Here is a 15,975-nt window from a genome sequence, read left to right on the forward strand (position 1 = left end):
ATGATTTACACGAATGAAAGGAGAAAAGTGAAATAAATTAGTTCAGAAAATCAAATTGATTTTATTCTGAATTCAAAATAATTATAATAATTCAAAAAGAAATTGATTAATAACTAAAATGTTGACTTTCTAATAAATTGAATGTTTTTCTATTTCACATAAATCCATGAGCAAATAGCTGCGATTCCGTGTATAATTTACGACCTAAGGTACCAAACGAGAAGAGAGCAGCCTTGGCCTGGTCCCGAACCTCAGAACAATCATCAGCCAATGATATGTATGCCAAATGTTTCATGAACTCAGAGGCCTTCAGAATTTTCATTACTTTACATGATGCGTGTCTTACATAACGTGAATCAACCTCCAAACCTTCAAGAAAATGATTCAACAACTAGAAGATAATTAAAGAGAAAAAGAAAAACAATAAATTTCCAATTAGTTAACAATGGACATGAAAAATTGACTTGGGAAAAAAATGGTTAGTTGAATTGATTGAACACAGCATGAAACCATCAAGTATGACAATCAAAGATGAAGCTAATTTTTTTTTCTGCAACCTTCTGGTTTTCACACTAATCAACACAATTAACATTGTTGTTTCATTGGAAAGTTGGAAATTAAATTAAATTCAATTGAAATTGTTATTAATAACGTTAAATCATGGTTAATGTAGTTAAGAGAAAGGAAAAAAACTAGTTAATTGAATAAAATGATATTATTGTAACTTGTAACAATTAACAGTTTCATACATCCTCATTGTCTGTTGATTACAAACTTTACAATCAGGCTAATTGTAATGATGTAATACTAAATAGATGAAATTAAAATTGTCATCATCACCAAATCATTGACAATTATTATTATCATAGTTAATTGTTCATCTCAACCATAATCACTAATCACAATAATAATAAGCTCAATTGTTGATGATTATCTGATAATGATGAGAAAAAATTAGATTCTAATTGGATTGAAAATGTTGGAAAGTGAATGGAAATTGTTTAAATTGTTCAACTGATTAACAATTAGAAACAGAGAATCTGATAGAGTGAATTAATATAATGAAATCGTTAATAGAATACAATTGGAGGGAAATGTTAATTGTGATTAAATAGATTGTGCTAAATGTTAACAATTTCGTTTTTTGCTTGATGAAAGTGATGAGATTCAATGTTAATTGTATGCTGATGATAAAAACAATGATCAATATTTAAAAAAACAAAACAAACACAATGAACATCATCTCATCATAATTACAATGATTATCATCTGGTTTAAAAGGTTAGTTAGTTAATTCATTATAATTTACCATTCTAAGCATCTATTAAATATCATCAGGCAATAACAATTTAAAAGCTTTGCTTTCTCACTATTAAAACAAATACACACGATAAAGTTTCTCATGGACATTTAAATACACAACAGTTTTTTTTTTGAATGAGAAGGTTAATTGAGATCAATTTAAATTAGTTACTCTTTTGTTAACTGTTAATAGTTTTTTGTTGGGCTGTGGAGCAGCACAATGAGCTGGACTCGCTCTCTATCAAGTCAACAGTCTCAATAGTGACCCTTGAATAGCCGACTTGCCCACACTATTGAATAACAACAATGAACATACCTCACAGAAAACTGGTCGCTGCTCCCACTTGATCATTATCATTATCATCATTTTCATAATAATAATAATAATCAGGCTCATCAACATTGATGATTAATCAACTTTACGTACAGACTCTGAATCATTCTGGATGAAAATTCAATAGAATCAGGATCTTACCTGTACCATTTACCTTTTTTTTTCATCAGAACTTTTTTACTTCATCTAATACTCATTATCCTTTTTTATCCCTCAACCTGAGTAACCTTTTTAATGATGATATTGATGATGATCATCATCATTGAAGATTAATCTGTATCATATTTTGTGGTTTTTTTTGCTTGATTTCATGTGGTTAACTTGGTTTAAGGAGGGAGAGGGTGGGAGAGGGTTATGTATGATTTATTAGTGTTATTTATATGTTAATCTGAACTTACCTCTACTCTTAGTTGTTTATTTGATGCAACCTCATTGAAATATGTTTCCGCAATTCCAACCACCAGTGGGTCACGATCAAGTAATAACAAGGCGATGTTGAATAACGGTTCTTGTGGTGGTAAAGTTTTACGGAAACGATTAAGTGATTGCTTAAGGGCTACAGGATTATCGGTTGAAAGAGATTCAAGGAGAGCGATTTCCTCAGCGTATGATTTAAATAAATATTCAAGAGAACAATTTTCCGTGCGAAAGTAGAGTGCCACTTGGAATATGGTTACAACATAATCATTTTCAAACATTGGACTATCAATGATTCGGTTGGTTATTAGTTGGGCAACTTTTCTATACATTGACAAATTGGAAGAGGATGAAGATGATAATGATAATGAGGAAGTTGAGAGTGAAGGTGAAACACCTACTCCACCTAAACCATTATTATTACCACCTCCTGGTGAGGATCGTTTACCATGACGTGAACCTCCATTGGTAGATGACCCGCCGGTTGATGGTGTAAGAAAAGCTCTCATATAAGATTCTAGGGTTTGAGCAAATTGACCGCTGGTCACACAGAGTAACATTGAACCGATCTCTTCACTGTCAACAGATGCATTCTGATAACAAACGGTGTCCCACAGTTTACGGATCCTTGAATCTTCCCTTAAAATGGAAAGTTCAGTTTCCTGTTTATTTTGATATTGGGCTTCCAACCATTTCAATTGTTGCTGAATCTGTTGATTCTGTTGTAAATCATCTTCAGGTGTGAATGATAATTGGACAAGATATCTTGAAGAGGCGACAAAATAATCACAAAGATTGGAACATAAAGAGGCAAGTCGGTGGATAACTGTTCCTTGGCACGAAAGTTTATCAAGAGATCGTTTCTCTCTCATTCGAAGTGGACCAAATGATCCTAAATTTTGTAATAAACGTTGACAATAATTAAGATGAGCCATTAAACAAATGTCAAGTTGCTCTGAGCCCGTTGAAAGAGGTTGAGGTGAATCAATTGAACTTGGCGTTGAATCAGTGGTTCCCGATGAAGGTGAAAGAGCTGTCATTGAGGTTGAATGATGGTGACCTAGACGACGACCTTTTTGATGCCCTGATGATCGAGGTGTTGAAATTGGTGAGGCTGTTGTTAAAGGTGATGATGACTGGTGAACGTTTCCAACAACATTGAGACCTGCGGCCATAGATGTTGCTTTAGATCGCACAAGGGAAGGTGAAGACGACGAATTAACTTGATTAAGATGATGATGATGACTGGAAGAGGATGATCCTTTTTGTTTCCATTTATTGGCAGCAATTCCGTTCCTGGAATCATATTTACGAGTTTTCGGTGTAGCTGAAGCAGAAGCTGCTGGCGATGATTCAGCGTCGCTATCGATCACTGCATTATTAAGGAAATCGAAACATTCTAATGCATCTTCAACGGACAGCGAAACATCAGACGTACTTGAAGCTAACCTTTTGTACCTTTCAGATTTACTATTTGGATTATTGTTATTATTGCTTCTGTTATTTATCATGTTATTACTTTGCTCGTGTTTCCAATCAGTTGAGCTCATTAAACAGCAGTTATCATCTTCAACAGGTAAAGATGATTCTTGATTGAAATTATTATTGTTATTGCAAAAAATTGATCCTCTTAATCGGCAAATATTTCTCAAAATTCTGTACAATTCAAGTACCGATTGGTGAAGATAATGAATCTCTGAATACTGACCCTGAATATCTTCAAGAGAGGACATTAAATTTAAAAGTATATCACTTATATTAAAGTAAACATTGGCCAGTGAATGAGAAGATACAAGGTGACGTTGATGAAGACTTTGATGATTGGGTTGATGACGAAGTGATGGTGACGATAATGAGGTTGATGAATAGGAAGTTAACTTTCTACCTACTCGACAATCATCATCATGGTAACTATTGTTATTGCGATGATGAGAGCTGATATTATTGACACTATTGTTAATATTATTATTGGAATACAAACTGGTATTTGAACTACTGTTTGTTGTTGTTGTTGTCGGTGTTGTTGCAGAGGTCGCAAGACTAGAACAACTCTGATGAACTGTCGCTTCGACAATTATTTCCTGAGGAGATTTTCCCATTTCTTTGAGAAGTCTTTCCGTTGTTTGCTTGAGACATAGATTGTTGATTGATTTTGAACATTTCATCATTGATTGTTGTTGTTGTTGTTTTGAACAATGTAAGGAATCGTTGGTCAGACCATTGGTATTATGATTGTTATTATTGGTATAATTGTTGTTATTATTATTGTTGTTGTTGTTGAGATGTTGTTGATGATTGTAATTATCATCTTTGTTGTTAATATAATTTTCATGGCCATTAGTTGATGTTTGCATTGAGCTTGGTGGTATCTCTGTTTCCGGACTTGTTAAAGTTGAATTGGGAACTGAAGTTGATCCACAGTAAGATGAAGCTGAACCGGAAGCAGAGCCAAAACCCGATGTAACTGTTAGATGAAGTGATGACCCACGAGATCCGGATGATGTTGAGGTAGGTGTGGTTCCTTGAGAATGGGAAGGTCCACCACAATGGTGATGGTCAATTTCTGAGATGCTTATATCACCAGCTTCATTGATACTGTGATGTATACCAGGTATACCACCACCGCTTCCAGATGATGAGGTTGAAGAGGTTGTTGATGATGATGAAGGTGGATTAGATGAGGAGAGGGTTCGATGGATATAATAATCGGCATCAATTATTTCGGTTATTCGAGGGGGAGGTAAAGTTGCGTTAAGTGTTGACTTGGAATAGAAGGAAGGTGAAAAGAGAGAGGGAAGTGTAAGACTTGACCGAGATCCAAGGAGAGAGTTGGATGAGGTTCGACTTAGTGTTGACCCATTGGGACCAATGGAATCAGTTGTTGATGTATGAAGTGGATTCCAGGTGATAATTAAGTTTAACTTTAAAGTTCCCACAGAATTTAAATTAATGGTCATTAATTGTGGCCTTGCCGAGAAAAGGTCTTTTGTTTCACATGTTTTCACCCCTAGGGTAATATTTTTACCCAGACCACGAACTTCTACCGCTTTTATTGTTAATTTATCTTCAATCAATGCTTTAATTATGGTCGACTGGTGATCCCATGATTGTTCACCTGATTTAAGTATTTTACCTCGAGTTTTCCACTTTTGCGATTCACTGTGTTTAATTGTTATCTCGAAAACATCGCCCGGACACAGGCGAGCAAATCCTTGGATACCTTTCATTTGAAGGTGAAATGTTCCCATCATGGATTCCAGTCTTGATTCAAGAAAGCAAAGGGTCTCGGTACATTCTTTGTAACCTGAGCGTACCGAGGATAAGGCAGAATCACGTTCAGGTCCCGATGACATCGTATAAGCATAAGCCATTGTACGAACACCTTAAAGAAAAGAAAGAAAGAAAAATTCAATCAGTAATTAGTTTTTGAATCGAAATTTTTCAAATAAAGTCAATGATTAACAATAAACAATTTATGATTGAATAAATCTCATGATTGTTTATAATGAGATTGAACAATTTAAACTTAATATTATCATCAAGGTGTGGAAGTGATGAAAAGGAACCATTTCATCTTAAAGTTAGAATTAAGTTAAACAATTAAGATATTGTCTATTTGTATACATGATGTTTACTGAATTGTATTCCCTCCAAAAAAAAGAGATAGTGTTCATGTTATTATGGTGAGAAGATAATCATCATGAATGAGAAAATTTCTTTTTCTTTTTTCATCATTTCTCAATTTTCTATTCCCAGAATTTTCGGTCTCTCTTTTATCTGAGAAAAGAAAGAGAGAGATATTTATATATTAACCGGCGAATATGATATATTATGAAAAAGAAGTTTTCTTCAGAAATCTTTATCCTCAATAGATAGGGAAGGTGATGATGATGATGATGATGATGAAGAGGAAGGATGAAAAAAGGTGAGAAGACTGAACCTCATGAAAAAGGTGACAAATTGGGAAGGTGAGATGAAATTAAGATACAACAATTGACATTTTTATCATAATCATTAATCAATGATTATCAAGGCGATGACAACAGAAAAAAAGTTGATTGTTATTAGTGTATTAATATCATCACTGTGAACTTGACAATAATCAAGATTAGATTTTGTCTTTCCTTGATTGTTGATTAATTTCTGCCGATTCCTTGTTAATACAATTAACTTTTTTTTATTCTTCAACATTACAATTCAATTCTGAATGTGAGTGTTTTCAAGTGTCAAAGTTAATTGTGTCACCTAATAAGTTATTATTTGGTGGTAAATTAATGTAAGTGAGCTAATGAAATAAATTGTTTGGATTGAAAATTCAATTAATTAGTTGATTGAAATGATTAAAGTGGGTGGATAGTAAATAGTGAGTAAGGTTTTCATATTGTGGGTTGGTGAGCAAAAAAAGCAGGGAAAAAAGTTCTGATCTGAAAAGTTCATATAAACAGTTAGATACTCATTGATTCATTTGATTCCTGGTACATGGTATAGATAATTAGATCAAAAATCAATGATTTATCAACTTACTGTAACAATCAAATAAAAAATGATTACTTTTTATGACGATCAACGGATCTACTTTTAGTTAAACAACCCAGTCAACTGTTAAGATGAAGATGAGTGAAAATTTGTGGATTCGGATATGAAAACATGACCAGAAGCATTTATGGATTAATGATTAGAATCGAATGAGAGAAAAACATTAGCTAAATATTGACTGTTGTTATATATTGAATTGATTGGAGATTAAAAAGAGAGAGAAGAAAATAAAACTGAAAATCATTAATCAAACAATTGAGTTAATAATTTGGATCATTTTTATCAAGAGTTTCCAGACTAATCCATTGGAATCATTGGTTGAATGGCTTGATGATCATGACTTATGATTTAACAACAACAACAACAACGGAACTTTATCTTTTCTCATTCATTACTTGTCTTTGGATTAGGTCTTGAGAGAGGGAAAGAGAAACCGGAGGAGGAAGAAGAGGTGGGTGAAAGAGAGAGAGAGAGAGAGACGAAGAAGATATTTCTTCCTTCCCATGAGAAGATGAACATGTAAGGAGCAAGAAATACAAGAAGATGGAGAGATGATAATGGTCATGGTGATGATGAAGATGATGGTGGGGGAGGATGATAAGGTGATGGAATAAGACAAGAAAGATAAACATTGATGAGAAAATGAGGATAACATAGAATCAATAAACTAATGATAATTGACGATAATTGAAATCATATCAGAAGAGGTCTGGTAATTGTTAATTACCAAAAGCATGAATTTGAGAAGATGATAATGTAGATAAAGATAATGATCATCAATTAATGATGATTAACTCGCAAGATTATAGACATGATTAGTATCATGTTTACTAAATATAAATATCAATATAAAGCTTCCTTTTGTTTAGATACAACAGAAACCGTTCAATGATTGTCAACGTGAATGTTTAAAAAACAAACTTTCAGTTTAACATTGAACTTGGATTCAGTTTCCGCACGGAAGCAGAAAAATACTGAAACAAGGTAAACTTTATAATGGTGCTGAAAGATTGTATTGATGACTAATACGCTAAACGAGATGAATAATTAATAATATTATTCATTATGAGAGAGAAACGAGTACCTGTCATGTTTAAACGTGTTAAGATTACGCAAACAAAAAACAATTGCTTCATATATTTGTTCATATAAACTAAAAGAGTCATCCAGTTAATGAATAGATGAGGATTACCACATGAAAAAAGAGTAAAAAAAAATGTCGAAACCAATAATTGTCATGGTTATGAGTTTTATTGTATGATGATGAAGATAAGTTGACTCATATTGATAAACTGTCATCTTATCTTACGGATAATCTTGAAACGTTTCAAGACGCTCGTCGTTTTTCCGGCTCACTAGATCTCATGATAATTGGTGTATCTACAGGATAAGCTGAATCAAGCCTCAGTATAAACATAAACACACTTGATGTCAAGGTAGAAATCATTTGAATGAAACTTTTGCCTCAATAAAGTAAAAAAAGATTTTGGTTTAACGTTCTGTGACCATATAGATACTATTATGTATTATCATCATCATCATTATCATCATCATTTGTTGTCGCTGTTGTTACTACATAAAATGTACTATTATTGCTCAATATGTATACAGAGAGAGGGAGAGATTTGATCAATAACAATAAGTAGATACCCTGTATCCATGGTAAACAATACATGTGATTTTAAAAGCAACCTAATCAAAAGCTATGTTGTTTTTGTTGTTTTCTGCTCTTTCAACCAAAATTTGAAGCTTAAATTGCTGATAGATGTAACTAATTTCAAACTGAATTTGAAGGTACACACACACATGATAAAATGTGATCTCAAGCATTGGTTCATGGGGTTTAAGGCATGTAATAAAGTTATTACCTCGGTGAAGAAAACTACATGAATGGAATTGAATTCAAGGAATTATGAAAACACTTTCACAAAAAGCTCCAAAATTAATAAGGAAAACATGATAAAATCATCAAGAGAAAATGATATAAATAAATTTATTCATTTAACTAACATGTAAATGTTATCTCTCATTCATCTAATTATATCTTCCAATGTTTAATGATGATAAAAAAGTTTCAAATGACAGAGTATTTAGATTTTCGGTCTAAGATTAACCTTTAATCCTACAGATTAAAAGGAAAAATAAAACAAAAATGGCAAAAAAAAACACTGATAAAGGTAATGGATGGAGATTAAGTTAAATGAAAATGACGATGCAGATGATTATGGTAATTGATAGATTGAAAAATGATGATGGTAGCTAATGAAAAGATAATCATCAATAATTAGTGTGCATGTCGAGAATAAAAAACGTTGAAAGGTAACAGAGATTGAAGGTTTTTCTTGGCACTTTTTGCCTGGAAAGTTATTTAGTAGCTTACGGTCATAGGTCGAGGTCACCTGGTCGTTTGCTAACTGGCTTTGTAAAGGTAAACAGGTTGAAAGAGAGAGAGAGAGAAAGTTGAGAGAGGGAAAAATGTTTGCAAAAAGCAATCTACCCTAGGGAAAAGGAGGAGAGAGTAGGAGGTGAAGGCAACTTTTTCATCCTAGACGTAGCTCTCTCACTCTCACTCTCTTTCTCTCTCTGGTTTAAGGAGTTAAAACTTGACTATTGCGAGGATGAAACGTTAAAACAAAAACGGGGGATGATTTTCCTCTGTAAGCAATAGAAACTCAAGGTTATAGTTACAAGCAGTAGTCTCTCAAATGGTGCTAATAGAAAAAGATTAACTTGGGATAACAATTATAACAGAAGCTTTTTCACATGGAGATATTTACTATTCAAGTAAATATAATGGGTAATTTTTGCAAACCCACTCTAAAAATCTAAGTGACTCTTGTTTCTAACTCACAGTAACAACATTAATGACGGATAAGAGTCCATATTAAGAGCCCATTGATTCAACAAACAACAATCACAACATGGAAATGAAAAGTTGTTATGATGTTAAATCAGTTGATTTTGCCTTTTCTGCAATTCATTTAACTCTAAATGATTAATGTAACATTGATTTCCTTAGGATTGAGTTGTATGTGTATTATCATTGATAATATTTTGCAATGTACATTGGCAATATTGTTCTGATGATGATGATGATGATGATAATTTAAAGTTTATTGTTGATGATGCAGCTCAATTTATCTCTCAATTGAATTGGTTGCTATCAACAACAACAAAGGAAATATGATAATTGTAATGATAATGGTTAGGATATTATATCAATTTGCCGTTGATGATGACAAATTGTGAACAAAAAATAAAATAACAGCAAAGGTAAACGATTGTAATAAATGTTATATTATTACAATCATGGTTGTCAGTTTGGGTTATTTAATCATAATATGTATGTGTGAATTTACCTGGCAAAACATTGACACACCTAAAAAAATATCTACATGTATATGTGAGTGTATGTACCAAATATTTTTGATTATTATGATTACGAATTTTTTTTTTCGCAATTGTATTGTAATGATAATGAATGACTATTAGATGAAGAAGGATTTTCTATCCTACCCAATACTTAACCTCTGACCTCGATTCTATCACTACATAAGAGTATAATGATAATGGTAAAGGAAAGTTTTCTTTATTAAACTAAATATTTACCATCTTATTATAAAATTTTACGATAATCATAATAATAATAATCACAAAATAGTGTAATAAAAAATAATATCAAGATAATACAATTAACTGTCAATAATAAATAGTATTGCTAATTGTATTAGCATAATTTGTAAATTGTTGACTAAGGAGATACCTTAATTTATATTAATAATACTTGACTAAATTTAGTTTAATACACATATAAACAAACACATACACACACACACACATATACACACTTGAAATTATTGATATTTTGGGATAAAAAATCAAGTACATTACCAATTTAATGATTGTAAACAATTAAAAACAAATTGTTATACTTTTTAAATGTATATTGTTACCAATTGTCTATAATAGTAATGATAATTTATTAGTTGAAATTATTTTCTCTTCCTGAAAAATGATTTGAAAAAAAAAGGTTCAACTGAAAATCAATGATTGATGATTTAGCATTAATTTTGTCTGATAATTTGCTTTTCCAATTTAAAGTTGCAACAATTAACTTTACCTACTGATTATTTTTCACAAGCTATTGGAAAATGTTAATATTATTATTAATTATAAGTATAACTTGTTTTTCAATATTATACAATAAAATTTTCAAAATGATTAATTGATTAACTTTGATCATTTACCTTCTCGCATTTTAAGATGGACATCATATTGGTCTTTAAGCTCTTCCAGTTTAGCCAATTCAAATTCTAAACGTTTCAAATATCGTTCGCCATTTTTACATTGCTGTTATATAATCCATAAGGAAATGGTAACATGGTGAGAAAGGGAGAGAGAGAAAGAGAGAAAGAGATTAATTATATTAGGTAAATAAGGTAATAATAATCAAAAAGAAATGATTTATAAAACATAATCAATAATAGTAAAAATCCATGGACGATTATTATTATTATTATCGGTTAGTTGCATTTACTACGATGGGTGAATAATGTAAAGAAAAAAAAAGTTTTTCTATTTACAAGCAGATAAACAGAAAACCATATGACTATTTACTGCTATTTATATTTAGTAAAGGAAAAGAAGAAGCAAAAAAGTGAAAATAGAAAAGAAAAATAAAATTGTCATTCAATGGAAATTGTATAATATACAAACAGGGGGAAAGATTTTCAGTGTAAATACACAGATAGAATTATTCTTGGACATAATCAATGTGAAAGAGTCAGGATAATAAACTATCATCATCATCATCACCATGATGAAGATAATGTATTGATGGGATGATGGTGGAAAAAAACAAGAGTTTCATATCAATGCTCAGGTAGGAAAAATAAATGGAAACCATAGTAAAGAGGTAGAATGAGAGAGAGAGAGAGAGAGAGAGAAAACTTCAATGGAGATGATATAACATAAAAAGAATTGACAACTAGATGCATCGTTTTTTTTTATTATTGGGAACAAATAATTAATCAAATAATAGGTTAGGTTTTTTCTCTTGCAAATGAAAGAGACACAAACAAGATAATGAGATGCTATTTTCTTTTTGGAAAATTTCATCCATCTCACCTTTGTGAGCTCGTAAAGCTTTCCCTTTATACGATGTGAGATTGTTAGTGATTATTAGTAATTATGTGATTGTTATTGTGATTGTGTGTGTGTGTGTGGATGTTAAGCAGGTTTGAAGAAGAGAAAAAACCAAAGAGACGATGAAGAAATTGGAGAAGAAGATACACAGAGAGAAAGAGGTGGAAAGGTAAGAGTGAGAGAGAGAGAGAGAAGGTAAGAGGGGAAGGAAAAGAAAATGAGAGAAAGAGAAAGAGAGTGTTTTTTTACATTGTAAGAGAAGAAAAGAGAAAAAAGCACTTGGCAGTTTTAAGGTGGAAAAAAAGCTTGAGAGGGAAAATGGGAAACAAAGAGAGAATAGAATTTTTTTGTTCTTTTTCTTTCTATTCTCTTTTTTTTTAAGAAAATTAGTTTGTGTTGGTGACGGGAAAAGGGAAAAATATTAAAAAGAGATTTTGTTTTCTTTTTCTCTTCTCTGTTTCACTTACCTGGGCCGAATTAAGATATAGACCATTTTCAATTGAATTACGAAGTAATCGGTGTAAATCAATATCTCCTTGGGTTAAATTGATAAATCCTGTTAAACCATTTTGAAGGGATGAGAAAATTTCCAATGTTCGACTTGGATTTGGTGTTTTACACTGATTAGTCCTCCAACCTTTAGGTTGTAATACTGAGGGTGAAAGGGTGTTGGTGGTTGGCGGTGTTCCTGTGGTTGTCAAGGTTGATGATTTACCAACAAGGGATCGACCTTTTGAATCCTGAAGCATTTGGAGGTTAGTTTTGTTGTTGTTATTGTATTGATGTAGCAATAAAACACAGACACTGACAGACACACACAGAAGAGAATAAGAATAAAACAACAAAAGTAAAAAGAGAAACAAAAAAGTCAAATTAAAACTACCGAGATGTTAATCATTCACTTGAAGAGAATCAAATGAAAAGAGAACAAGTTTTTCTCTCTCTTTTCTCACTCTTCTCTCTTATTCTACATTCCAACGCCATCTAGCGATCAAAATGGAAAATAAATTTTTCGTAAAAAAAAATTTGTTCTAATCCAATTTCATGGAAAATAAAAGTGTAAATATTTTTCTTCCATAATTTAAAAACTATTTTTAACGATTACCAAGAGAATAATTAAATTTAATGAGATAATTAAAGTGAAACTGTTTCGCGGCCAATTGTTTCTAATTGGAATCGTAATTTACTAAAAAATTTACTCGACAAACAATCAACTCAAGTTTTGAGTTCTAATGAGTCTCATCTTCACAATTTCTGATTATCATGATTAAAGCTCACAGGTCATTATGTTTATCATGTGAAGGAGATAAGTACACTTAGAATGAACTGTTTTCATCTCTCTCTCTCTCTCTCTCTCTCTCTCTCTCGCCTTGTTCAGGTAAATTATATGTGAACGGTGGGCTAACTGAAGGAAGTTCTGTTCACCATGAGTTTAGTTCAATAGATTGAACATTTTGAAAGAAATGAACAAGTTCCACCTTCTCATCCACCTCATTTTCATCATGAATCATCAATTGAATTCCCTGTTCAACTTTTGTTGACATTAACTGTTAACTTATCGCTAATAGGATGAGGGCAGAGAATTAAGTGGAAATTGAAATTGGACATTTAAATATAATTAACTTTTTAAAAGTTTCGAAGGAAAAATTTTCCCTATTTATCGAAACTTTTCAACTCTAATTTCATTCTCTTTTTTTATCATGAATTCTGAAGACTCTTCTTCTTTTCAGCAGATTCTTTCTTCAATGGGTTTTTCTTTCAACATTTTTACTTCCCTCAGCATTTTACTTCCTCTTCCTTCATTGTCCATCTACTGTCCACTCTCACAGATATATAATATTAGTATATAAATGTTTACTCTCAAAAGGGAAAAGGAAGACTAAAAAAATTCTCAGAATTTGTCTTCATGATAAGAATCATTTCCTTAGGTTATTATTACTTGGATTCTTCTTGCTTATGAATTTTGACCAATATTGACCAATGAAACATTTCCATCAACCTTTTATTATTAGATGAAACTGAACAGTTTCAGGAGATTTTTGAGAAAAATAAAGACTTCATGAAGATAAACATGAAATCGAAGAGAGAAAAGTACAAAATCTCTTATATTATTCCTAAGGAAAACTAAATGATGGTAATAAAATGAATTGCTGACCACTGATTGTTGCTGGTCAACAATCAGAACAAATTATCGAACAATAAAAAGTATTGTTATCATTTTGTTTATCATAATCACCATTAGCATAGGGGGAAAAGTTAACTGTATCACACTCATAATGGTTGAGCGATTTATTGTCCAGCTAATTGGTCAACTTGATTAACTTTTAACTGGTCATCACATTAATGATGTTTATACTAAATGGGAGGGAAACTGTAGGGGAAAAACTAAAAATGATCTTTTACTTTTCCAAGTATTTTCACTCGATATGAAAATCAATCGATCACATCAGCTGATCCCCTTTGAATAGAAAGTAAAAGTTGAATGATATTATCGGTAACCTAATAATGATAATTTATCATCATCTCCATTGATTATGGAAGCCTAATCAATAGATTTCATTATATTATCCTTTTCAATACAATAGAATAACAAATAACCTCTCATGTTTTCATGAAATATTTAGGATTGAATATAATCCATGGTGATTTCAGCTGGAGAATCAAGCAAACTATTGATTCACAAAATTAATCAACTTAAACTTTGTCTATCATTTAATCATGAACTGAATCATTTTTTTAATTAAATTAGACGATAAAAGTTTCTCCTTCCAATCATTTTGAGCATCACCATGAAATATTATCTCCATGTTTCTGACGATTAAAGTTTGACGAGCAAAAAAAAGTTCTAACCCTCGAACTATTTTAGGATATTTAATATTAATCATAATGATCAAGTTTATTGATTGAAGTTCATATAATATTTACTGTTTATATGTATCATGTTACTCACCGTTAGAATCTGAATCAATCATGAACTGAACTTTTATCTCAATATTTAGCAAGTACGTAAATTGAGTCTATTAAGATTTTAAGAGCTCTTCTTGTTTTTAGATTCAAATTTAATCAAAAATTTATCTTGTTTTTTTATTTCCTTTTCCTCCTCAAATCGATTTCACCTAATATTATTACCCTGCTTCCTCATGGGAATCTTTTGTTGAATTATTCAGCTCTAAATACCTGTAGAGGTAAAGTGGATAAGTTACCGAGAGGTGGGTGCTGACAGGAGGGTGAAGGTGTAGGAGGAGGATAAGAAAAAGTTACCTTAATGTTAATAATCAAATATCATTCAAATTGATTCACTGACAGGTAAGTTCATCTCATGAAGTAAATATTTGTATTCAATAAAGCTCATCAGAGTGGGTGGATGTTGAGCTCATGATAAGCAAGCATTTCCCTCCCTGTCTCATCATCTTATCAATATGTTATCACTTTCCATGTATATACATGATATTAATTTCATTTTGATGGATAAAAATAAAGTTACTCTGATTTAATTTGATTCTGTTGCAATGATGAAATTGATTCAATTATCGACTGGATGTCAATCATGTTTTTGCCTTCATTGGAATTTTATTTTACTCTTTTTTTTCTTAAAAGTTTTTCTACTCATGAGCTTCATGGTAATGGAGTTTTCATTGGAAAATCTATTGGAAATATTTCATCTTCTATTCCAAATATTGAAAATCAATAATAATATCTAAATCAAAGGAAACCTTTTCATCTATCACAATGAGTTGTTGTCAGTTTATCATCATCATCATCATCGCGATAATATTCATGGTGAGCACTGAATTGGGACAACAGTTTGCTCAATGTCACAAATGAATTTACTGTTATTTATTTTCAATATGTTTTTGTTTCCATTAATTCAGATTGGAAATGAATTCTAATGGAAATTCAATTTCGATTCAATGGTCAGAACTTTTCTCATCTCCTCATTCTCTTTATAATAATACTTATCCAATTTCATTTCAATTGTTCATTCAATTGTGTTGTTCCTGTTCATTATTTCATTATTATATCAGTTTCATGATCGAATGATGATATTAATAACATTGAGTACTAATAACTAAATCTAATTTAATTGATTCCTTGTGAGTTGAGATAAAAAAGTTCTGGTTTAATTCATGTAACAAAATTTTTCACCAATTTTTGGATTACACAATCAAATCTTTGCCTGTCAAGAAGTAAATCAAATCAAATCATAATTACCAATTAAAACCTCAGGAAGGTTTGTGTTC

At 31.4% G+C, this 15,975-nt stretch overlaps 1 protein-coding gene across 2 annotated transcripts; it reads right to left on the reverse strand.

Annotated features, from left to right (window-relative positions):
• Positions 1 to 37: 37 nt before the first annotated feature.
• LOC128390203 (rho family-interacting cell polarization regulator 1-like) lies at positions 38 to 12,660 on the reverse strand. Of its 2 annotated transcripts, XM_053349881.1 has the most exons (5): positions 12,202 to 12,660; positions 11,717 to 11,740; positions 10,837 to 10,939; positions 2,035 to 5,435; positions 38 to 391 (listed from the first exon to the last, which is right to left on the reverse strand). In XM_053349881.1, the coding sequence occupies exons 1-5, from the start codon at positions 12,481 to 12,483 to the stop codon at positions 155 to 157; spliced, it is 4,047 nt and encodes a 1,348-aa protein (XP_053205856.1). In that variant the 5' UTR covers positions 12,484 to 12,660; the 3' UTR covers positions 38 to 154. The 2 variants fall into 2 exon arrangements, with proteins under 2 accessions (XP_053205856.1, XP_053205857.1); XM_053349882.1 differs by lacking the exon at positions 11,717 to 11,740.
• Positions 12,661 to 15,975: the final 3,315 nt, after the last annotated feature.

The sequence above is a fragment of the Panonychus citri genome, unplaced genomic scaffold (genome assembly GCF_014898815.1).
Source record: "Panonychus citri isolate SS breed McGregor unplaced genomic scaffold, ASM1489881v1 Contig00116, whole genome shotgun sequence".
Taxonomy (NCBI): Eukaryota; Metazoa; Arthropoda; class Arachnida; order Trombidiformes; family Tetranychidae; genus Panonychus; species Panonychus citri.